This window comes from Dromiciops gliroides, chromosome 2, assembly GCF_019393635.1.
Source record: "Dromiciops gliroides isolate mDroGli1 chromosome 2, mDroGli1.pri, whole genome shotgun sequence".
NCBI lineage: Eukaryota > Metazoa > Chordata > Mammalia > Microbiotheria > Microbiotheriidae > Dromiciops > Dromiciops gliroides.
Window position 1 is genome coordinate 194,574,441 of NC_057862.1, and position 25,770 is coordinate 194,600,210.

At 42.7% G+C, this 25,770-nt stretch overlaps 2 protein-coding genes across 3 annotated transcripts in view; one reads left to right on the forward strand and one right to left on the reverse strand.

Moving 5' to 3' along the window:
- Positions 1-454: 454 nt before the first annotated feature.
- Positions 455-14,400, reverse strand: ZSCAN29 (zinc finger and SCAN domain containing 29). Its single transcript, XM_043989200.1, is given in 8 exon segments — positions 455-4,631; positions 6,489-6,989; positions 9,337-9,808; positions 9,810-9,827; positions 9,829-10,045; positions 12,303-12,508; positions 12,774-13,209; positions 14,213-14,400. Coding segments are annotated over 7 exon segments (2,604 nt in total). The 5' UTR covers positions 13,092-13,209; positions 14,213-14,400; the 3' UTR covers positions 455-3,759.
- Positions 14,401-14,406: 6 nt separating this feature from the next.
- TUBGCP4 (tubulin gamma complex associated protein 4) overlaps positions 14,407-25,770 on the forward strand; it is a 31,769-nt gene continuing 20,405 nt past the window's right edge. Inside the window, exons 1-5 of one of the 2 annotated variants that reach the window (XM_043989204.1) lie at positions 14,407-14,707; positions 20,659-20,787; positions 22,560-22,682; positions 23,837-23,890; positions 24,365-24,421. In XM_043989204.1, the coding sequence (XP_043845139.1) occupies positions 14,630-14,707; positions 20,659-20,787; positions 22,560-22,682; positions 23,837-23,890; positions 24,365-24,421 (441 nt within the window). In that variant the 5' untranslated portion in view covers positions 14,407-14,629. The remainder of the gene's footprint in view (positions 14,708-20,658; positions 20,788-22,559; positions 22,683-23,836; positions 23,891-24,364; positions 24,422-25,770) is intronic. The other variant, XM_043989203.1, reaches the window with a different exon arrangement.

Genomic DNA, 25,770 nt, shown 5'->3' on the forward strand with positions numbered 1-25,770 from the left:
GCTGTGTGACCCTGGGCAAGTCACTTAACCCCAATTGCCTCACTAAAAAAAAAAAAGAAAAGAAAACATAACCTTGTTACAGGGCTGTCCTTTAAGGAAATACAAGTCCTCCCTCATGACACAGTGGCTGTGAGACTGTGGTCCAGTCATTCAACCCTAGGGCCTGGGCAACTAAGACTAAGTTACAGATAAATTGTCAGTACATTACTGGAGGATGAAGTGGAAGGAGTTTCCACAAGAAGGCAGTTCCTCATGCTAATGAAATCACAAGTCCAAAATTAAAATAAAAAAACCCTGCATAGGGAAGAACTTTGAATCAAAGTTCTAAAATATTAAAATTATGAGACAGAAAAATCCCTGCTTAACTGTGGAAGAGAGTTTGGTGTGGATTTTTAAATGGAAAAATTTAATTGTGGTGGGGGAGGGGTGGGAGGTGGCATTTGGTAGTCTTCACAACCTTGTTAGTCCCAAACCCTCACCCCCCTGCATCAGTATCATCATAATTTTTAAAAATTTATTATATACCTAAGTTCAAATGGCACAGTACCAATGCAGTACAAAATTTAAACACAGTCCCTGCAAAGAGTTTACAATATAAAAAATAGTAACAGATAAATAGAAAACTTAAATGCAACTTTTAAAAGTTTTCATTTTTTTTTTTGCTTCATTTGTTTGGCTTTCGGGGGTTGGTACTTTAGTTTGTTAGAATAATTCTGAGGGTACGTGGTAAGAATAGAGAATTCAAGATGAGAAGATGTGAGATTAGTAGCCAAGAGTCGAGAGAGAATGAACTGACGGAACTGGAAAAGGGATCAGCAAGCTTTTGCCAAAGGGAGTGATGATGCTGATCTGTTCTGGCCTTTGTTGCTACCACAGCCTATTTTCTTTAGAACTTTTTGAACATGATTTAAAAACGAAGACATGTCTAGGTCCTACATTGCCCCGCTTCCCCCAAACATCTCTTTTAGTTTTTATGTTCAATGTTGATGTTTCTTATTGCTTTTATCCACAGATAGTAGAATTAAACAATGGAGTTGAGAGGGGGCTGAGAGTAGCCTGACATTTATTCCCACCCTAGCAAAGCTTTTTTTTAACTTTTATCCTGTTCCTTTTGCTTATATTTGCCAATTGTAGATAGCATTACTACTCTAATTTTGAGATAATACATCTGGCTCCTAGTTATCCAAGGTCCTTAGATCATAGGTAGATACCAAACCTAGCAGGCTTGTAATAATGATTTTTCTTAGTTTACAGTAATCCCACTTGACAAACCTACTGCCACATCTCCTAAGAACATAAAGATTCGATAGGAGTAAACTAACGACTCCAGGGCAGTCACAAAAGCAAGTTGTTACAGTGTTCTCAGCCAAATAACAAACAATTAAATATTTCTCCAGCACTTCCTTTTTGAAGAACTCCAGGCATTTTATAGACATCTCATTTATTCATATGGCATCCCTGAGAGGCAGCTTAAGGTGTAAACATGATTGTTTTACAGATAGGGGAAATGAGGCAGTTTGATTTATACATAAGACAGTACAGACAGTTCATGTCTTTCTATACCCCATTCCCATGATCTTTCCACCAGACTACATGAATATGCTGAAGACAGTAAACTTATTTTTATATTATTGATCACACATTCTACACTATCACAGAGCTTGGCTTTAAGGCAGTTTTAGACGGGCTTTCTTATACCTTTTACTGCTTATTCTGGGGGGAATTCCTAATAAAAGTATGTTCTGGAATCCCAGTATTCCTCCTCCATAAGAACCTTCTAAATCACATAACATCTTCATCTACAAACTTTCTACAATAGTCCACCTCACCCATTAGCCAATTTTCTGACTCCTAACTTATAGGACAATTAAATGAATGTATTATCTCAGTACCAAGTGTGAGGAAGACAGAGCTGCTCATCTCTCCAGTAAACACTCTCCACCACCCTCAGCCTCCTGTAATGTCTACCTTCCTTCTCAACGAGTATTGGTCAGGTATCCTCTCCTACCCACAAAGGTATCTTAGAATCAACTCTAAGTCCTGACTTATTGGCTTCCCACATAGTCGAATAGGATTATTCTTATTCTGTGCTGGAAGCCATCCTCAATCCCCAATGATACTCCAAATAATCAATTATTGCACCTCTGGTTTCTCTGCCTCTGGCACACCTTCAAGTATCACTGAAGGTCATTTCTTCTACTACACAGTTTCAAAGCCCTTCAAAGGTGTGAGGTTCACTATCCCAAGCAATTTCTTTTGCTCTACCCATACCAAACACCCTGCTTTCCAGTTTTTAGACTTTTTCCACTCACAAAATTCTACCTTATGAACTGCTTCCATTTTGAGAATTTTCCCCCTCACCCATTCCCTTCAAAAAACTGGTAACTCACTAAATAGAATGGGTACTTCCCAGCACCTTTCCTGACACTGTTGCAATGCACCAAACTTATAAATACATAAACTTACTAGTTTTATGTCTTAAACTGTTTAGTATCTGCTACATACTATAGATGTGCACTTTATTATTTGATGTATGTGTCAATTAGACTGTAGGTTCCCAGAGGATAAGGCCCAACTCTGTTTACCTCATTTTATATCTGGCCCACCACAGTATTAATACACACTTGGGCAGTTAATACTATTTGAAAAACAGCAGTAAGCAGACTTATTCTTAAGTGTTCCATATTCCATGTATATTTTTTTAAAATACTAAATACGGATTGGCAACCCCACCAAGCTGGTAAAGATAATTTATCTTTAATCAGGCTTGAGGGCTATTGGCACTGGTGGGCTCTGTTCCCAGTACATAGTAACATAGTAAACGTCTTTTGCTTATTAGTCAAGAAGTATTTAGCACCCATAGGGTGCGTAATACTATTATTAGTTGAACTGAATACCAGGGAAATGGAAAATCCCTATTAATGCCCCTTTCTACTCCCCTCCTGCCCAGCTGGCTTGCTCTTTGGGGTTACAAGGGACAGTTGAAATACAGATGAGATGGGACAGAAGGGAAGTAAGAAACTAGATACTATAAGTACAGGAGTTCTTTCTACTTAGAACCATCTGAGGGTTGAAGGAAACTAAGGAATAGCCATCCAGGGCTGACACTTCAAACTGACACAAGGTTTGTAACAGCTTCCCCATAAACAACACCTAGATTCTTAACAAGACAATTTGTAAGACATGACTGAGAGGGACACTAAATTCATCTTCATTAAGGGTAAAGGAGTAGGGAGACTAAATTCAATCACATCAGTCTGAGTACAGGTTTACATGAACAAGAAGAGTCATTCCATTCCTTTCAGTATTTCTCTTGTTTTGTGGGAGGTGGGGGCGGAGGGGTGGGTGGAGGGGAAGACCTGGAATCATGAGATAAGTCCATAACATCTTTCCCCCTTGATGCTGCTAAGTTTCCAGTCAAAGATGCAGCAAAATGACAGGATGAGCAATGTCAGGGATAAGTTTAACTCACAGGATTCTCTCCTTTTATTGAAGGAATGACATAGGCACTGAGAGGGGGCAAGGAACTTTGTCAAGTCAGAAGCAGAGCTACGGTGGTATCTAGATCTTCTTTGTTCCTTAGATGTTATTGCCTTGGTGTTGTGGCTTCAGACTCAGAAGACTAGGTAAGGAGCACCATAGTGGTGTAAATCCTAAAGGTGATTTCCTAAGCCAGGTGGGCATTGCAATGGGATTTCTATTAGAAGATGTTTTCCCAAATAATACATTTATAAAGGCTCTTTGCAGATTCTCAGGTTTTTACTTAGGTTCTGACTGTGACAGAAGCTTTTCTCTTGTGTGGATTTCTCGGTGTTTATTAAGGGCTGAACTTTTGCTGAAACATTTCCCACATTCGTGACATCCATAGGGTTTCTCTCCTGTGTGGGTTCTGTGATGTGCCCGTAAGTCAGAGCTTTTACTGAAGCTTTTCCCACAATCAGGACACACATGGGGCCTTTCTCCTGTGTGTATTCGCCTGTGTGCACTAAAGTGAGAGCTATTATTGAAGCTTTTACCACACTCTTCACACTGATAGGGTTTTTCTCCAGTGTGGGTTCTCTGATGTATGATAAGGCTTGAACTCTGATTGAATCGTTTTCCACACTCACCACACTGATAGGGTTTCTCTCCTGTGTGAATTCTCCTATGAGTGATGAAGTTTGAACTGTCACGGAAACTTTTCCCACAGTCAAGACACTTATAAGGTTTTTCACCGGTGTGTATCCTCCGATGTCTAATGAGGCGTGCACTTCGACTGAAACTTTTTCCACAGTCTCCACATTTATATGGATTCTCTATCTGGTGGGGTATCTGATGAATGAGAAGGTGTGAATTTGGACCAAAGCTTTTTCCATATCTAAGATATTTATAAGGTCTCTCTCCCAAGTAAGGTTTTTGATGACTTAGGATTTTTCCTAAGCCCCTTTCTGGCGGTGTCAGTTTTCCTCTTTTGTCCACTGGGGACTTTGCCCATTGCCTTCCTGTCCTGCAATCACTGTCATCATCTTTTCCCAGATTAAAATGATGGGGAATTTTCCTTTCAGACCTTGCAAGTAATGTCCTGTGCAGTTCTACTTCTTCAGAAATATCCCGTTTTGTGTTCTGCTTGTTTTCAAATCCAGCTTCAAAACCTGAAATTAATAAATAGAATTCCACAAGTCATCCATTCCCTCAGTTCTTCAAGTCAGAGTATAAGAAAATTAGGGAGAAGCAAAAGTTTAAATTAAGTTAACTAAATTAATTTAGGAGCTGGATCTCCCAACTGAATTTTAACTCACATAGGAATTAGAAGTTTTATTTTTCTTTTAGGGAAATGCTTATGGGATTTTCATTATACTATTTTGTGGGGGTGTTGAGAGGATATTCTAAAGACTTGAGATCTAGAACTCTTCTTACTGTAGTAAGGCAATGTCACTGGGTTTGGGAATAGCAGTAACTGCTGGGGAAATGTCAATTGTTGCCAGAAACAAAGAGCCTCCCTGATTCTGACTTTTCTCTAGTACCACACCTTCCACAGAAGCTCAATATTTGATGATCACAAATCCCCAAACCTTTTCTCTGCCCAGGTACATTCTTCTTGTGTCTAGGAAGAGGTATATAGGTTCCTTTCCCTTGGGGTGGTAACTAATGGTATGGAAGGAATGTGGAGGGGATAGCAGAATACTCAGAAATTACTGTATTCTAATTCAACTTAAAAGACATGATTAAGGGGGCAGCTAGGTGGTGCAGTGGATAAAGCACCAGCCCTGGATTCAGGAGTACCTGAGTTCAAATCCGGCCTCACATACTAGCTGTGTGACCCTGGGCAAGTCACTTAACCCCCATTGCCCCGCAAAAAAAAAAAAAAAGACATGATTAAGTACCTACTATATACAAGGAACTGGAGATACATAAAAAAGCACCATAATCTCTGTCCTCAAGGAGCCTGTAATCTAATAAAGGGCATCCTAAGAGTGAAACTTAAAAAAAAAACCACAAAACAAAATTTAAATTTAAAAACAACCTAGTTTCTATGAAGGTTAAAAGGGGGGGAAATGACATAAGAATTTAAAAATCACCCAGGCGTTTTGCTAATCAGCTTTTTAGAATTCATCAAAGTGGGAGAAAGATTAATTGTCAGAATGCTCTAGGTTCACACTATGAAACCCCAACTCAGTTCTCCACACTGTTCATAAACAGAATGTACAAAACTATTCAAGCATCTTTTATAGAATGTCCCAATGTCTAGACTCTTGAAATTTTGCAGCTGGAATGTTCCAGCCTAGGATCCTTAACTAATAACTATCTAGTTCTAACCAGATTTATGGTGCATGCTAAGCTTAAGCATAATCAAGCAACTGACTAAACTGGGTTTTTTTGATCTCCCCCATCATGGGGGAGGTTCTAGAGACTATATGTAAATATTATACTCAGAGAATCTCCCCAAATTTCCTCTCTACTAGAGGTGGGTGCAAGGCTGGAAAGGGCAACAGGTTTTCAATAAGTAAGTGAGACTGACAGCATGGGAAACTCAGTTAAGCTGACGGAAGAAAACAACACACTTAGATGACAACAAACTTTTAAAATCATCTTTATGCTAGGACACCCACCTGAGATGAACAAACGTGCTGTCCAGGACAAGATATTAGAGATGCCTTTCATTTCCTTGCTGCCTGCCAACCCACACAGAGGTGGTGACAGCTTAAAGAACTCAGCTACTATTTCCCAGACTTTGTGGCTTGAATTCCTCAAGCTGATGCTGTCTTTGGAGTAAACAGAATGCACTGGGGAACCATATTTACCACTGCCCTACAGCTCTATGAGTTAGGGAAGGCTTTTTCGCTTTGATTATTTTAAAAGATTAGAACCTGAGGGAAGAATCAAAGTGTTCACAAACTGAGTCAGAAGAGTTGGGAGTAGAACCCAAGACTCTTGGAACCTCAGTTGGTGCTCTACATCATAACTGCCTTTTTTGTACATCCAGGCCCCAAGAATGAAGTTTATCTTACCCCTTGGGCTTTGGAACAGGACAGGAGCACCGGGGCTCCCAGAACTCCGAGGTGCCTCCTCAGCGCCCATTTCCTCACCCTCAGAGTCTTCTGCTGTGGCTGAGGCCTCCTCAGCTGCCTCTCCCTGCTGCCAGCCCTCCTGGTCTTGTTCTTCTGTCTCACCATCACTGGCTCCCAAGCCAGGGTGAGGTGCTGCATCCTCCTCCACACCACCACTAGGTGGGACAGCAACCCGGGCACTCACCAAGGCGTCCATCTCCTCAAAGAAGGGGCAGGTCTCAGGGGCATGGCCACTCTTGACTTTCCGATAGCTGGTTTGGAGGCTTTTAAATTTAGTCCGACACTGTTCCGGTGTCCTAAGGAAACCATATTCCCATAACCGCTCAGCCACTGCTCCATATAATTGGCTATTACGATGACAGTTCCGGAGCGCTTCATAAAACTGAGTCTCACTGAGAATTGCAAGATAAGTCTTGGTCTCTTCATAGCCCCAGTGTACACCTGCCACCCGAAGAGAAAGTTCAGTCTTCTAAGACACTTAGCTTTGAACCTCAGTTTACCAATTCTACCATTTGCTTCCTCAGAAATCATCTGGGAATGGACTTCGAATGGGTTGCTTACAAAGTAAAAATATTTCATTTTTTTCTGTATGCTACAAAATCTGATAAATCATGTTATCTCACTCTTCAGCTAGGGCTGAATTCCATAGTTATTTCTTTTAGTTTGCCTATTCATATGAGAGGGCATTCCTACCTGACCCCTGGCCTATTATATTATCCTGGATTCTTCTGACAATCTGTCTTAGGAACCTGATTCTAAATAGAAAGTGACCAACTGATTAAGGGCAGGCTCATTCAATTCCTGTTAGCCATGGTAGATGTCTATGCACTACTCTAATCCTTCTGCTCTTTTCTATTACCCTCATCATAATCTCAGGTTTTTCAATATTTCCAAAGGAGGGCTCAGATGACTAAAAAACACTGCTTCCGGGGCAGCTAGGTGGCGCAGTGGATAAAGCGCCGGCCCTGGATTCAGGAGTACCTGAGTTCAAATCTGGCCTCAGACACTTAACACTTATTAGCTGTGTGACCCTGGGCAAGTCATTTAACCCACATTGCCCTTTAAAAAAAAATAAATTAAAAAAAAACACAAAAAACCCCCACTGCTTCTTCCAATGCTTCCAATACAGGGCAACCAGTTTGCCTTTAGGTCCCAGCATTGGGGCTCTCCAAATAACTACCACTCTGGGACACTAAGCCATTCAGTATATGCTTTCTCCAATGGGGACTTAACATGATCCTTAACAGACACACTTTATTCACAGGAACCTGGCAAGGAAAAGAGATCCAATGAGTGAGATTTCTTTTTGTTAGAGATCTGCTTGAACTGCATCTCCAACTTCTAAGGAGGCAGGGCAGATAGGAAGACATAAGGATATTTATCCGATCTGTTTTCTGAGGGCTTCCAGGGTGGAGAAATGTAGGAACTTTTCCTCCAGACTGAGAACAAAATTAGGGAAGCTTAATCACTTGTTTTCTCCCTGCCAAACTTCTCAAGTTTTCATCAGCCTCTCCAAAAAAGAGGTGATACACTGTGGCTGGGATAAGGGCAGATGAGAAGGAATCTTGACCAAAGAGGGAAAGATCTACCCATTGGTAATTCAGACCTCCCCATACAGGGAATAATCTGAATTCTGAACTAGTACAGTGGCCCCTGTCTCATTTGCTGGTAAAAACAGATCGGAAACAGAACAGAGTATATGTTGAGGGGGTAGTAGAAAAGAGGATGATAGGGGTGGGGAAGAAACCAAAAAAGAGAGGGTTTAAGGCAAAGAAAATATCACAGTCATGAAAATTTAGAGATGGAAGGAGCTTTGACAATCATTTATTTCAACTAATTTAACAGCCAAGTGCCAGAGTGGAAGGATCACTGAACTTAAGGGTCAGGAAGATCCAAGTTCAAATCCTATTTCAGATACCTACTAGCTGGGTGACCCTGGGCAAGTTCCTCATCTATAAAATGGGAAAAATAATAATAATAATAGCACCTACCTCCCAGGGTTGTGAGGATAAATGATATATTTATGAAAGCATTTTGCAAATCTTAAATGCAATATAAATGCTAGCTATTACTATAACTGAATAAACCAATGACAAGTAGGTTAAGTCACCTGCCTAAAGTTGCATACCTATTGTGATGGCTAGGGGCTAGAATCTCAGTTTCTTAACTCCTAATACACTAGCATCCACAACTCTTTCCATTACACTATTCTGTTACAAACAAGTACGACAACAGCAAAGAAAAACAATATAATGAAAGGGTGCATGGGGGAAGTTGAGGAGAAAGGCAAAAAACAGTAGGGAAAAAATTAAGAAATGAAATATAAAAGTAACAAATATAGAAACAGCATAACATTGCATCAAGGCCTAGTCTGGGAGGCAGAAAAGTCTGGCTGCCTCTTAGACATATTGGCTGTGTGACCCCAAACAAGTCACTTAAACTCTCACTGCTCCCAGGAAACTAACTAAGCCAACCAGTTGATAGGCATTGGTGGCATTTCCTTATTGGGAGTTCTCTACACCAATAAATCAATGGGTTTTTATTCCCTCTTCCTACCCCCCCCCCAAAAGGAATGGAACAGAAGAAGAAAGGTCATTTTGGCTATCCATAATCCTAGTAATGCAGGGTTATGAGAATATTCATTTACTCCGTTACTTTGAACCACTCTTCTCTCACCCCAAAACTCTTTAAAAAGCTCACTCTGTATTTTTTCCCACTGATCCTTCTAACACAGAGAGTGCTATTTCCTATTTCAATACCAGGACCCCAAGGATAAAGAGGATCTTACCACTAGGGCTTCGGAACAAGACTGGAGCATTGGGGCTCCCAGGCTCTTGGGGGCCTGCTTCAATTCCCATTTCATCACCATCAGATTCTTCAGCTGCAGCCTCTTCTGTGGCTTCCTCTTGCTGCCAGCCTCCCTGCTCTTGCTCTTCTGTTTCAGCATCACTGGCCCCCAGGCTGGGGCGAGGTGCTGCCTCTTCTTCCATGCCATTGCTGGGTAGAGCAATGACTCGGGCACTCATCAAGGCTTCCATTTCTTCAAAGAAGGGGCAGGTCTCAGGTGGATGCCCACTCTTGACTTTACGGTATCTTTTCTGGAGGCCTTTAAATTTGGTCCGACATTGTTCGAGTGTCCGGAGAAAGCCATACTCCCGCAGTCGCTCAGCAACAGCTCCATACACTTGGCTATTACGATGGCAGTTCCGGAGGGCTTCATAAAACTCAGTCTGACTTAAAATTGCAAGTAGAGTCCTGGTTTTCTTCATATCCCCAGTGCCACACCAGCTACCTTTTCATCCTCAAAGCCCCACTGCTCCTGGTCTCCCCAGCCTTTTTCTTTCCCTTCCTTGATGGCATAAAATCAGAGTGCATTCGTTTTGTCACCTGTGTGACTGCCTCTTGAGATTTCCCTCTCCTTGGAGCCCAGAAGATCTGGGGCCCATGGTTCTCCTCGTTCCATCCCAGAAACCATACCAGATTTGGGAAAAGGAAATTCCTGCTCACAGGGAAGCAACAAAGGACATCATAGTTCTGTACTAATCATAGAAAACCCTAGGCTCAACACCACCCTCCAATCCTCTAAGTATAGGGAAGGTTTATAAGAAAAAATATCCAGAGAGATCCTGCAAAGAGCCCAGTGATATAGAGAGATTTGAAAGAAATGTAAGGATCTGAAACTTTAAAAAATGGCAAAAATTTGTTTTGGGGGGACAGAAGGATGTCATGGCAAGGTAGAAGAGAGGAGAGACCCACATTAGCCTTCTAGAACCTATCCTCATGTCTCCTTACCTCTCAAATTTATGTTATGACCCATGACTATCTACAGAAGTTCCTAAGCACTAACCATCCAGAAGTTAGAAGAATGGTCTCTAATCTCGTGGGTTTTCACAACTGGTTTGAAAACTATATTCAGAATAATTATCAATGGATTGAAAGGAGTCTCTATCAACTGGCATTCTTGAGGGCCATCTTCAACTTGCTCGTGTCTTCTCTTTCATCTCTGTATTTAGTCAATCACCACATTTTGTATATTTTGAAATGCCTCTGGTATCCGAACTTTCCTATTCCACTGTCACATACCTTAGACTAAGCCATTATCAGCTCCACACCTGGATTATAGCAAGAGCCACTTAGCTGTCTCCCAGACTTCAGGTTTTTTCCTATTCAATCCATTCTATATGCTGCTGCCAAACTGATCTTCCTTAAACACTGCTTCCTTGTCACTCCCTCGTTAAAAACCTTCATTGGCTCCTACTGTAAGAAATAGCAACTCCTTTGCTTGTTTCTTAAAGTCCTCTATATTCTTCAGCCACTCCCCAATCCAACCTATTTTCCAACTATTCAGTATTCCTTCTCCTATCAAAACAAGTTAATTTCTTTCCTGTCCCAGGAACACAGCATAATCTTTCCTGCCTGTTTCTTCTCTTATTGTTCCCCTCACTTGAAGTGTCTTCCATTTTTCCTTTCTGCCATGTATTAACTATCCTTAAAACCCCATCTCTTCCATGAAAGCTTTTCCTAGCTTTTCTAGCCTGTCTTCCTTCTCTGAACCATAGAATTTAGCACCTTCTATTTCTCTTTTGCATTGTTTGCTACTGTTTTCATTTGTCATATCTTTGTTTTTCAATTAGAACACAAACCTCTTAAGGGCAAGTACTATTTTATACTCTTAGCATTTTCGTTCAGCAAAAAAGTCCATAGCAGATGACTAAAATGATTCACTTTTAATTCTGTAGTACTATGAGTAAACCAAAATCCTATTTTCATATTTTTCATACATGTCTTAAATGACTAAGGAACATCAATTTTAACCCTATACATGACACAAGTTGGTTGTTGGCTAGCAACCTGTAAAAATGAAATGCTAAAATAGTCTCAAGCGGAGAGGTGATTAAAAATAAACAGGACATAGTTCAATAGAGTACAAGGAGGAAAAACAAGTTATACAAATTCAAAGGTAAGGAATGACCAACTAGGCACAAGGGCAACAAAAATTTAAGCAGCATGAAAATTTACCAGGTGATATAAATAATTACATAAGCACAACACTGGGATGTGAATACAACATATAAAAACTTTAGGACTTTCTGCCAAATCTATACTTGTCAGACCCTCAATAGAATATGCTCTGTTTGGGGCTTCACAAACAAAGATGTGGAAAACTTGAAACGGTTCTAGAGGAAAGTAGAGGAGGTAGATAGGTGTCACATTGGATAAAGCACAGGTCCTGGATTCAGGACCTGAGTTCAAATCTTGCCTCAGACACTTGGCACTTACTAGCTGTGTGACTCTGGGCAAGTCACTTAACCCCTCATTGCCCCTGCAAAAAGGAAAAAAAAGAGGAAAGTAGAAAAAATAAAGTCTCAGGGAAATGGCAACCCTGAGGAAAAATTCAATTTAGAGGGGAAAAGCCTAAAAAGGATGTGTTGGAAAAACAATAAAGGATTATTACATGATAATGGTGACCTAATACCATTTTTACATAGATGAAACAAAAGAATATAAGTTGCTAATTCTGAAGAAAAAAAAGCCTCTGGAAACATGGTAATTTATAAAAACAGAATATAAGATCACTCACGTGGGTTAAGTGTAGTCATTCCTGGAGATAGGAGGGTGAACTTCTGGTGATCCCTAATAGCTCCTTAATTCTAAAACTTTCCAAAGTCTCCCCAAGGGACCCTCACCCATTCACTGTCAGTTCTCCAACCTAAAGTGTCTTCCTCTTTTCCCTAAATGAACCTGTATTTCTTACCAGTCTTTTGATGAGGTTTAAGCTTTTCCTTTAGGTTAAGTTGTTCTTGTGGTCCTAGTTTCTGGGCAACTTGTCCCTTCTTCTTGGCTACAACCTTGGGTTGTGACTCCCCTGCTTCCTGCTGGACACTTAGTAACTCCCGGGGTGACCTTAGAGGTGCCATCTTCTCTGGACGAACTTCCTGTCCTTTCACAGGGACAGTGACCTAAAAAGAACACCCATTAATTCTCACTGAAAAGCTAGAATAGGATGGTTTTTCAAAGATGAATACTTGAAGTAAAAGGAGATCACCCCACAGGGGCATGATTAGAGAATAGGGTCTCAAGGAAACGTCACTTGGTTACATAGCCAGAAATAATAGGCATCACACAGAGAGACAAAGGACCCTATTTTATCCCCTCTTCTACTTTAATTTGATCCTTCACCCTGTTTTCCTCTCATTTATGTTTCTAAATTCCCCCGCTTCTCACCGGGCACTTTGGTCTTTTGGGTTCTCTCTCCAAATCTTCTACCAGGGTCACAGCCTCCTCTCCACTTTCTGGACAATGCTCCTGTACCCAGGTCTGAATCTCCCCAGGTAGGACAGTCAGGAATTGCTCCAGTACCAGTATCTCTAGTATCTGCTCCTTGGTTCGAACCTCTGGCCTTAACCATCTACAGCATAGTTCCCAGAGTTGGCTGAAAGCTTCACGGGGCCCAGCCACCTCCTGGTAATGGAATTTCCTGAAACGCTGTCGAAAGGTTTCAGATTTCCCCCCATCTCCTCTCAGAGTGGATTTGGCCATCATTCACAGTAGAACGCTGCTTGACATCAGCGGGGAGTCTGAGAGCCAGGGCTTCTACCTGTCTCCTCTCTATCCTTGGGGAAAATCACTGCACCTGGGCATCTGTGGGAGGAGTTTCTCCCTAGGGCAGAGAGGAATGACAAAGTCAAAAGGATGCACCCATTCATACAAAGCCCTCATAGGACTAGCTTGCCTATCTACATGCTCTGAAGAAATTACTTGAATTAGGGAGCACTCTCGGAGGACAAGAATCCAGGATTATGAGCCAGTGAGCAACGCTGCCTAAAAGGATATTTCCTGTCTGGCTTGTAGTCTGAAACAGAGTAAACTGTGTTGTGTCTCCGGCTGTTCCCTCTCCCCCCAAGTCCTATTAAGAACTACACCTCCAATAATATATGGTGGGGTCTGAATCGCAGGCAGGTGACCTAGTAGCAGAGGAACAGGAAGAGATGGGGCGATTCCACTGGGGAACAGCAGCAAAACCTCTGAACCCCAAGCAGCTTGTCCCTCAGGGTCCGCCCCCCGCCCCAATCCCGAACCTTTCCCAGAGCCCTATGCGCCTGCCCCGCCCCGCTCGGCTCCCCTTACACTACCTCCCCAGGCAACAATCAATACATGAAAATTTTGTCTTTGTTTTCCTCTCATTTCGGTAACCTCGGTGTCTCGGCTCTGTGGGGGATACATCAGGGGGAGGATCGGCCCCGGGAGACGAGGGTTCCAGCTCCTGTCCCTCGCCCCGACTGGGTGGTCCTCGGGGGTCACCCTGAGCTGGGGGTGACAGACCTGACGGGGGGACTTCAGAAGGATAAAGCGCATTGAGAGAGGGGACAGGATTCGAGGGAGGACACCAGGGGTGCCCCAGAGCCTCGGGGATAGAGGGGGATCGGGGTTCGGAAGAGAAGGGAACGTCTGCGGTTCGGCCTCTTTGTCTCGGCTCCCTCCGGCCGGGTCACTCTTGGCGTCGTTGTCCCGTCCCTTCCAGACGGTCACTGACTGGGTTGAGGGGAGCTCCAGGCACCCCTCTCCCGGCTTGCCTCCTGAATCTATCCGCTCCCCTTCACCCCCGCCTTCTCCTCCCGCTCCCTTCCAACCCGATCCCGTCCCCGCCTCCCGGCGGGCCTCACCCTCACCCGCTCCCGCTCCGGCCCCGGCCCCCGCTCTTCAGCCTCCCAGTCCAGCTCCCAAACCGGAAGTCCGCAGGGAGACACCGAGGACTTTAGGGCGCGTGCGCCAAGGCCGCTGCTTGGACTACGTCTCCCAGAGAGCTCGGTGGACTAGAAGCAAACGGGGTCCCTTAGACCAAGCTAGGTGAACACTTCCGGGATTCCACTGGCGGGGAAAAGGACGCCCTCGCGCTGGTCGGTGCTTTTTCTCTTCCTCCCGAAAGAATTGTCTTTCCCGGCTTGTTGGTTTGACCGGAACTACACCCCCCAGCGGGCCTTGCGCACAACGGCGAGATCCGTGCTCCTCCAAGAGGGCCCGAGGAGCTAGCGCCGGCAGAGGCTGTGGGCGTTCTCAGCCGCCAGCTGCCCGCCGTGGGAATGATCCACGAGCTGCTCTTGGCTTTGAGCGGGTACCCGGGTGCCATCTTCACCTGGAACAAGCGGAGCGGCCTCCAGGTACCGTTCACCCTAAAGGGAGCGCTAACTGGGGCACCAACTGACTGAGTGAATGCTAGGGGCGGAGCTAAAAGTGCAAGTGTTTCGGGCCGGGGCAGGGGGAGGTGTAAAGAGGTCAAGAGGGGAGGGGATGGGACCCAGGGAGTAGAGAGCGCGGACTGGCTATTGGGCCTGCGGCAGAGGAATGGAGGGCGGGCTCATGGGAGCAGGCAAAAATCAGGGGCGGGGCCTGGAAAAGGCGGGAGGGAGGCTCCGAGGAACGGGCCTTGGTTGCTGAATGGAGGTGGGGAGGGGCGGGATCATAACAGCAGAAAAGTTGAAGAAGAGGAGGGGGTCTAGGGTAGAGGCGGTGAAGGGAATAGCCAAGGTAGAATTAAAAGGTCTCAGACAGGGGCAGCTAGGTGGCGCAGTGGATAGAGCACCGGCCTGGAGTCAGGAGGACCAGATTTCAAATTCGACCTTAGACACGTACTAGCTGTGTGACCCTGGGCAAGTAACTTAACCCTAATTGCCTCAACAAAAAAAACAAAAACAACAACAACAACAAAAAAAGGTCTCAGACCTTTCTAGCTGTGTGGCCCTGGGCAAGTCACTTCACCCTGTTTGCCTCCGTTTCCTCATCTGTAAAATGAGCTAGAGAAGGAAATGGCAAAACCCTCCAGCATCTTTGCCAAGAAAACCCCAAATTGGGTAACTAGAGTCGTATTTGACTAAAACGACTGAACAGCAAAAAAGGGTCAGAGTCTGGGGGCTAGGCTGGGGAAGGAGGGAGTGCTGGCCAAAACTCCTATGCCCATAGATAAGGGCCATGTATGATTCAGAACCCAAATGAGGACGCCTTGCCCCAGGCTCCCATTTTTAGCAGTCTCAGAGCTGGCCATGTGTGGGAGGCTTCCAAGAGCTATTCTGAACTTGTCTCCAGCCCTTCTGGTTCTCCCTCCCCCCCAAGGGAAAATGAAACATTACTTGGTGATTCTTCTCCGAGGAGCTTCAGGTAACCTTGGTGTCACAGGAATAGAAAAGTAGGATCACAAATTTAAAGCTGGCCTTCATTTGGGGAAACTGAGGTCAAGTGGTTGTCCTGGGATTAGAGACCAGATCTGATTCCATATCCAGCATTAGTTTTACCATAACCAGCCTTGGAAGAAGCTTAGACATTCAGCCTAATGAAGGCAAAAATTATATTCCCAGTCTTTAAGAATTCAGAAATGAAGCAGAGGCATGTCCATTTTCCCTTGGGTAGAAATTAAAAGGCATTCATAAGATTTAGAAATGGAAAAGGACCTTAAAAAGCACTTAGACCAACTTCTTCTTATAGAGGGGGAAACAGAGGTGCAGAGAGGCATTAAATTCCATCTTCTGCACCTCCACTTCATTGAAGCCACATAGAGGAATACCCTTCATTTCATTAGTTTCAGCCGAAACGACAATCTTTTAAAGTGAGCAATAATCTCTTTAATGGACAAATCCAGTGGCCTTTTATCAGTTAGCCTTTGGGATCTCTCTTCAGTCTTTGACATTTTAGCCTTCTCTGCTTCTGGACACTGACATCTCTCTTTCAGTTTTTATAATACTGTGATTTTTTCCTATCTGACTTCTGCCTACTTGTCTGACCACTCCTCAGACTCCTTTGCTGTCTAGTCAGTCATAACATGATCCCTAAGCGTGGATGTGCCTGTGCCCTCTTTTCTTTCTCTGTTCTTTCTCAGTGACCTCATTGACTCTCATGGGTTTAATTATCATCTCTGTGCTGATGACATATCTATACATCCACCCTTAGTTTTTCTCTTTTCCTCCATAGACACTTTACAAACTGCCCACTAGATATTTTAGACCAGATGTCCCATAGGCACTTCAAACTCAGCATGTCCAAAAAAGAACCCAGCTTCCCCACTGAATCTGCCCTTCCTCCTACAAACTGTCCAATTTCTATCGAAAGTGCTATCATCCCTCCAGTCACTCAGGTTCACAACCCCAGATCCAACCTGCGCTCCTTCTCCCTTAGCCTCTATATCCAATCAGTTGGTTCCGCCTCAGCATCTCCCACATCCAGCTCTTTCTTTCTGTTTACATCTAAACCACTTTAGTTCAGGCTCTCATTACCTTTCATTTAGGCTATTGCAAAAGCTTCCTCCTTGATCCATCTTACACAGAGCTCTCTAGAATCATAGATCTTATTATTTCACTCCCCTGTTCAAGAAGTTCATAGCTCTCACTTGGCTCTCTATTTGGCATTGAATGCCCTCACAATCTAACTCCAGAATGATTATACATGACCCCCCCCCTTTATTCACTCTTTTCTAACCAACCAGAGCACATGAAATTCCCTTTCCCTTTTCTGTGCATGGCATAGGCTGTGCCCCATTCCTGGAGGCCCTCCCTCCCCACCTTATGCCTCTTAAATGCCATCTGCTACATGAGGTCTTTCCTGATCTCCACTCCCTGCCCCCAACCGCTAGTGCTCCTCCTGAAAAATTATATTGTGTACATTTTGTATTTACTTGTATGCAAATATGTTGTATCTTCCCCGTAGAATGTTAGATCCTTGAGGGCAAGGACTGTTTTGTCTTTGCCTAGCACAATGCCAAGTCTATAATGAGAATTTAATAAATACTTGCTGATTGATTTTCTGCTCCTACTTGCATGCCAACGAATGCTGCTAGGGGAAGTCCCAACACTGATAATTAGGTCCTCTGCAAACGGATGTTATCTAACCTTAGCTGGACCTTCGATTCTGCTTGCCAGCCCTCTTCTCATTTGGCCTTCTGTTGTACTTCTCTACCACCCCTTCCCTGCTCCCTCTCAACAGGAGGTTTCAACTTACACTTCACTAAAAAATTGGGGCTGTTTCGCATGAGTTTCCTCTTTTTCCCATTATATACTTCAGATCATCTCAGTGTTATCCTCTCCTTTACATTAGTCAAGGAGGAAGAAGTGGCCCTTCTCTTTACCAATACCAAATCCTCTACTTCGGAGATTCTTAATTCTTAATCTGTGAACTTGGTTTTAAAAAATATTTTGATAACTGGTTTTCAATATAATGAGTTTTCTTTGCAGTCCCATGCCTTTTGTTTTGCATGGTTATAAACCCCATTCTGAGAAAGGGTCTTTAGGCTTCACAGGACATGATCCGCCAAAGGGGTCCATGACACAATAAAAATAAAGAACCCCTGGTCTACTTGTACCTTTGTACCCTCCTCTCCCTTCTCTGGGAGCTTACTCTTTCAGACCTTGCTCTCCCAAATTTCTCATCTCGCCCTATCCACTGGCTTCTGCCCCGGTGCCCCCAAAACATGCCAGCTATTGTTCAACTTCTAAAAAAAGCTGTCTAAACTCATTGCCTCTACTCTCTCAGCTCCCCCCTGCTTTTCAACCTCCTGCATTCTTGCTTCTGTCCTCACCACTTGGCTGAAACAGCTGTCTCTAAGGTTACCAGTGATTTCTTTATTGTTCACTCCAGTGGCCTTTTCTCAGTCCTCATCTTTCTTGGCTTCTCCATAATGATTGACTGAATACCTTCCCTTCTCTGGGTTTGTTCTGGGCATTGTTCTGTCATGCTTTTCCTCCCCCCTACTCTACCCATACTTTTCAGTCTCTTTGCAGGATCATCATCCATGTCTTACCCTAAAGTTTGGGTGTCATACACCAATGCTATGTCCTGGACCCTCTTCTCCTTTACTTCTACATTTTCAGTGTTCCCTTCTCACTCCCATGGGCCCAAATATTATCTTTATCCACTTTACAATATAGCCCTCCTTTCACTCCTGAGCTCCAGTGCCACATCTCCAACTTTCTGTAGCTAGACTTCTGAAGCTCAGCTGGAAAATCATCTCAGCCTGTCTTTTTGTGGGTTTTTCTGCTCCAGGCATCCTTGCTTCCTTCTTCAGCCTTTTCATCGCCCACTGCTTCATCTCTTGCGTGTCTCCATCCCTTTCTCTCCACTCATGATGGCCATCCTAGTTCAGGCCCTATCACCTCTCACCTGGACTATTGCAGAGCCATAGATTTGGACGCCTCATCTCAAGTCTTTCCCTCTTTTCAGTCCATTCTTCCTAGAGCTGCCAAAATAATGTCCTTAAAGAATAGGATTGACCATGTCACTCTTCTGCTCAAGAAGCTTCAATGGTTCCCCTTGCCTCTAAAATAAAATACAAAATCATGGCTGCATGCCTGGAATATTGCAATAGCCTTGCATTCTCCTTGCATCTGGTCTCCCTCTTCTTCTGTCTACCCTCCATGGAGCTGCCAAAGTAACATTCTTAAAGTATATGTCTGACTTTATCACTCCCCTGCTCAGGGAAGCCTTAGTGGTGACTTATTGGCAGTAAGAAAACAATTCACTTTTTTTTTGTGGTGGTGGTGGCGGTGGGGGAGGAACCTTAAAGCCCTTCCTAGTTTGACTCTAGCATGTCTTTGCCCTATGGTTACATGTTACTTTCCTTCACATACTAGTTCCATCCATACTGACTTGTTTATTCCTGGTAAAGGACATCCCATCTTTGCTCTCTATGCTTTTGCCCTATGCCTGAAAAGCTCTCCTTTTAAACTTTGCCTCTTGGGACCCCTGGCTTTCTTCAAGCTTCAGCTCAGAGGATGCCTCTTCTCATTTCCCAACTTGTTGATACCCTCCCCCCATTAATCTGTATATATTTTGTATTTATTTTTCTGTGTACAAATTTATGATGTAAACTCGAGAGCAGAAGCAGTTGCATTTTTGTCCTGGTGTCTGTCCACAGTGCCTGTCCCATCGGTGCTTAGAAAATAATTGTTAAAATAAAGAGCTCAGCCAAGAAGAAGGTGTTGACATTGTTCTTCCTCTTCATTCTTGAATTTTTTGTGTTTAACCTGTGGTTTGGATGGATTTTTCTCCTAAACTTTCCAAGTTTAGCAACTTGGAAAGACAAGTCTTATTTATAGTCTTTCTCATCTTTGGTAGTTTGTGAAGCGAGAGAGATTGAGAAGAGGAGAATGCTTTTATTTTTTTGTTTAATTTCTTCACACTGTTGTCTCGTAAATTATTTAAGTGGTGTGGTTTTGGTTTTTTTGGGGTTTTTTTAAGTTTTCATGAGTGTTTGCCAGTGTGCCTCTTCATATCGCCTGCACTAACTGGCACAGTACTGTGCACACAGAAGGTGTTTAATAAGTGTTCAGTGGTAGAATGTTAGAAAGGGAAATACTGAAAAGATTAGGAAAGAAAGGGTAATTGCTTGTTACTTAGCCTCCTTTCCCGAAACCCTTTTCAAATTATGTAAGTCCATTCAGTTAATAGATTCACAATGAAGAATTTTTTATACCTGATTTAGACAATGCAGGAATTTGTTTGGCCCAACTGTACATATTTGCTACAGGGCTTTTGGTTTTCTTTTCTTTTTTTAAATGAGGGGGAAGAAGGGGAGCAGCTAGGTGGTGCAGTGGAAAAAACACTGGCCCTGGATTCAGGAGCACCTGAGTTCAAATTCGGCCTCAGACACTTGACACTTACTAGCTGGGTGACCCCAGGCAAGTCACTTAACCCTCACTGACTCACTCCCCCCCCCAAAAAAAAAAGAAAGAAAATTACTGGCTTAGTAATTACTTTCAATGATATTTCTCCATTAAATGAGGGGAAGGAGAGAAAGAAATCTTGTTAATTGAAAAATTACATTTAAAAAACACACTATTTCCTTTTTAAATGATATTTCCCCAGACCAAAAAAAATCAGTTTTTTACAGTCTATAATGAATTTGTTGTGATCGCTTTAGAAAAACACCAGTAATATGGAAATAGTAATGTTTTACAGAATTCTTCTGATAAATTTAACTTACAAATATTCCTCAGAATGAGAAAAAAATAGGATCATAAAACATTGGAGAAAAACATCATATGATTGTAAAGCATTTGGAATATCTTCAGAAAAGGAGTCAAATGAATTAGAGGTATCTCTGTCCTTAATCTTGTTACTCTTTTTGTAGGTGTCACAGGACTTTCCATTTCTCCACCCCAGTGAAACTAGTGTCCTGAATCGACTCTGCCGTCTTGGCACAGACTATATTCGCTTTACAGAGTTCATTGAACAGTATACAGGTCATGTGCAGCAACAGGTGGGTAGCCACTCCTTGGAGAATATAGGCCCCTTGAGGACAGTGGTGATGTTGTTTACACATTTTGCAGAATGCCTTTCCGGTTCAGAATAATGCTAAGTGGTAACAATAATAACAGTAACAATAATAGAACCACTGAATTGTAGAGTTGAACAGGACTTCAGTGGCTACTGAAGTGAAACCCAAATTCTTACTACAAACATCCCTAACAAGTCTTCATCCAATCTATTCTTGAAAATCTCTAATGGGGAAGAATTCATTACTTTCTTGAGACAATCCGTTCATTCCCTGCTTGGCTAGGTCTAAGTGTTGGGAAGTTTTTTCCTGACAATCAAGCATAAATTTGCCTCTCTGTGATTTTAACTCACTGCTCCTAGTTCTGAGCTATATGATGAATGATACAGAGAGTCGTGTGGAGGATGGAATTCACCTAAGGTTATTCACAAATGTGTCTTGTTATTTGGTTGTCTTTTCCCGTCATTTCTAGGAATTTTTGTTCTACAGCTTAAGAATCAGCATTGTATGATGGGGAGAATGCCAGATATGGATCTGGTTCTATCACATATTTCCTACATGCCCTTGGAGGAAGTGATTGAAACTCTCTGGTCTTAGAAAAACATCTCTCTTTGGTGGGCACTATACTAGACATGAGAAAGGGAGAGAAGGAGTTAGAAGTTAGTTTAAAACTGAGACTTGTAGCTGGGTGCTCAAGTCTGAGTTAAAAACCTGGGTTCTTCAAATCCAGTAGTTATCAAAGAAGATGGATTTTTTTTCATCAGAGGAGGAATTCTTTCCTTTTTCTCTTTGCATTAGAAAGCTTTATTTCTCCTTAAGAGGAAGGGTAAAAACACATCCAGGTTTGAAATGAATATGATGTCAGTTTGGAAGGTGGGAATAGAAATTATGAGTCACACTGATAAGATGTTTACAAATGCTTTCCTTGCAGTATCCCTTGAGGCAGGGAGTATAAATTTTACAGATAAGTAAACTTAGACTCAGAGCAGTGAGGTGACTTTGCTCCAGTTTGCTCACCTAATCAGTGTTGGAAGTAGCACTGGAGTTCAGGTTCTCTTGAGACCAGTACTTGGGGGCAGCTAGGTGGTACAGTGGATAAAGCGCTGGCCCTGGATTCAGGAGGACCTGAGTTCAAATTTGGCCTCAAACACTTGACATTTATTAGCTGTGTGACCCTGGGCAAGTCACTTAATCCTCATTGCCCCACCAAAGGAAAAGAAAAAAAAGACCATTGTTCCACATTACACCAAATGCTGGGCTCAGTCCCTAGGTCAGCCTCTTATGACCTCTGTGACCTTGGACAGTTCACCTAACCTCTCTGAACTTTTTCCTCATCTCTGAAATGAGAAAGTTGGACTAGATGAACTCCAAGTGCCCTTACTGCTCTAAAGCTATGATCCCACAATGTTAACAGCCAAACTACTGTCTAAGTTTTTTCTTCTTATTCAAACATTAACAATACAACTTATAAAGACAATAATAACAACAAAAATAACAGCATTTACATAACACTGTAAGGTTTTATAAAGTACTTTACAAATATCTCATTTAGTCCTCTACAACTCTGGGAGATAGGTGCTGTAACTACCCTCATTTTACAGATGAGGAAACTGAGGTAGGCAGCAGAAATGTTAAATGTCAAGGGTTATACAGCTAGAAAGTATATTTTAATTCAGGACTTTGTTACTCCAGGTTCAGCACTTGATCTGCAAGTCCCAACACTGAGGCTAATTTAATTTGCCTTTGTTTAATTGCAGGATCACCATCTATCCCAGCAAGGCCAGAGTGGATTACATGGAATTTATTTGCGGGCCTTCTGTACAGGTCTTGACTCAATCCTGCAGCCATATCGTCAAGCACTGCTTGACTTAGAGCAGGAGGTAAGGTAGAGAAGAGGAGAAACAGGAGACAACACCCCTGAATCCCCCAATTCCCTTGTTAGACCACATCTGTGGAAAGGAAATGTCTTCTGATCCCTTATCTTCCTTTAATCAGGGTTTCAGAAAAGGAAAATGTCTTTAATGGGCAGAAAATACTATAAGCTCTCTGCCATCACTTATGAAATGATCAAAGAAATTTCCTGTATATGTCAGAGGTTCTCAGGGTATTCTATGGAAGTCTTGCCTTTAGTTTTGGTTTTTTGGTGGGTTTTTTTTTTTTTTGGGAAATCGCATTCCCTTTATTCTCTTCAGCTACTCCACACAACCACCAGTGACACAACACTGTTTCTGACACACAACACTCAAGGAGGGGACCCCTCCCAGCCCACTGGTCTGGAAAATGAGGAGCTGTGGGGCAGTGAGGGAAAGCTAGGTCACCCTGACCTGGGCTATGGAGTTTGGTGTCGGTTCACCATACCTCTAACAGTGGTTAAAGGACTTCTCACCTCACTGCTTGATGGTTTAAGGTCTCTCCACCATTCAGTATCCCCACTGCTAGCAAGTTGTCACCTAATTTCACAAGTCATAGCTCTGAAATCTTCCAGTTTCTCTCCTTAAGACTCTCTAACCCCACTCCTTCCAAGTCAGTTTCCAGTGTCTCCTTACACTGTCTCCAGCTTGCTGAATTGCCTTGGCTCCCTCCTCACCCTGGCCACTACTGGTGACATTTTATTTTACTGGGGTTCAAAGGGTGCAGTTCTAGAATGAGGGGAAATGGCAAGGAGCTAGTGAAATAGATCAGGTAAGGGTGGTCTCCCCTGCAGTTCACTTAATTGACCCATCTTTAAATGTAGCTAGCTCTGGGATGGAAAACAGAAAAGTATAACAAGTTGGTGTTCCTGATTCTAGGGTGGGGCAAAGCCAATAGAGAGATGACACTGACATGGTGTGACTGCCCATACAAGCCATGGAGATGCACGGTTGCCTTTAGTTTTTAATGACCTCTCTTACTTTCCCTGTTCCTCTGTGGGAACCTAAAAGCACCCAAATTACCACTAGGTCCATTCTTTCCCTCTCCCTAGCTAGTATTCTTATACCATAGGTTGGAAACTTTCTGAGATGGTGTTTTTCTAATTATATTTTTTTAATTGCAGTTCCTTGCTGACCCTCACCTTTCCATATCACATGTCAATTACTCCTTGGATCAGGTAGGCTTTGTAGATAATGGACCGTCTTGGATTCTTTTAACCTCTTCTCTCAATCTGTTAGGCTATATTTGCCTACTCTTGGATTTTGAAGAACCTTCTTACTTCCAGATTCAGAATTTGAGTCTAAAATTTTATATTTTGCCTGCTTGACCTGCTTTACTATTTCAGCATTATTCTATGAATTCTAAAGATAAATCATCTTAACATTTGATAGTAAATGTATCCATATTAACATTATATTAACTATTCTACCATCCTTAAAAATAGGTGTTTATATCTACCTTCCTCATACTGTCTAGCACCATGGAAGTTAAGATAGGCTTAGAACAGAAGACCTTTTTCTTGCCTCTTCTAGGTGGACCTGACATCTTTATCTTCACTCAAAAATGCTATCATTTCCTGAGCTTATGTTTATATTCTCTCTCTTACATTTGGTTGCCTGACCTCTCAATTAGCTTTTGCTTTGCTTTGTAGTTCCAGCTTCTTTTTCCCTCGGTGATGGTTGTTGTTGAACAGATTAAAAGTCAGAAGGTGAGCACTTCCTTTGTTATTTTAATAATGTTAGTAATTTGGTGTGCTTAGTGATTTGCACTATATGGATTTCTTCAAACTGTCGTGTTTGGGGGAACCATGAAATTAGGCCTGAGAAAAAGACACAAGGTATGCACTGATCACTGATGGGAAGGGGGAGCTTTTTCCTCATGGTCATGCTTCAGTATGAAGAGATCATGGTGCTTAAGCCATTCACCCATTTTGCTTGTTAAATATACTTTTTGCTTATGTTGCTGCTGTTATTATTCTCATGGAAAAATATATTCCAAGTATTCTAAGAGACTGCTGGCATCTTGTGTCTGAGCTAGTAACTCTGAAACCAGCAAACACTGAGTAGATCCCCTTTTGAAGTTGTGCTGGGAAAAGTACCCTCTGGTTCCCTTATTTAAATGAGTGTCTTTCTCATGAGTTATAAAAACAATCAATCACGGGAAGCAGTCTTGAAAGCAGCATCATTTTTTACATCCATAGCATTTGTAAAAATCTGCAGTGAGCCAGTTGGTTGCATATGACACATTGCTGTCCTCTTTCCCTACCTCTACCCACTCCCAACCCCATAGATATTTAATAAGACCTTTGTAAATGTCACACAGATTCAAAATATGTATGTATACTAATAGATATGGGTTCTCTCCCTCTTCGCCCCCTCTGTCTCTGTCACTCTCCTCTCCTTTCCTCTCCTCTCTTCTCTCCTTTCGTCTCTCTTCTCTCTTTCCCTCCTCTCCTCTCCTTTCCTCTCCTCTCTTTCCCTCCTCTTCCTCTTCTCCCTTCTCTCTCTCACCCTGCGTTTCCCTTCTCCCCCTTCCCCCAGTCTGTCTCTCTTATGTATAAACAACACAGAGTAAACAACTGCCACTTCTTCAGCTAAATTGATCAGAGAGAAAGCCCAACCAGATAATTCAGGCCAAAGACTTGAACATGAAGGGTAGGACCCAGTCGAAAATAGATGTAATCACACTAAAGAGGCTAATTTAGCTCATTTAGCTTCCTGCTTTGATGGATTTCATCAAATTATTGCCAGCCTTTCATTTCATTTTATGTTGTATAGACACATACCCGGCCCTATTCCACAATGAATTGTTTATGTAAACCCCTTCCATTTCTTTAAGCCTTGTGTGAAGACTTCATAGATCTCTCCATCTTTGTTGCTTCCTTATAACCACCTCTCTCTGCTGTAATATCAAATGAGAGGAACATTGCCAGCGTGAATAGTTACTAGACAGATTGAAGTTTCCTCTCCTTTCCCGTATTAGCATTCTCTGTTTCATTTGAATTGGGAAAGGAGAGTGAAAAATCCAAGAAAAGCTGTTGGGTCACTTTCCCTCATT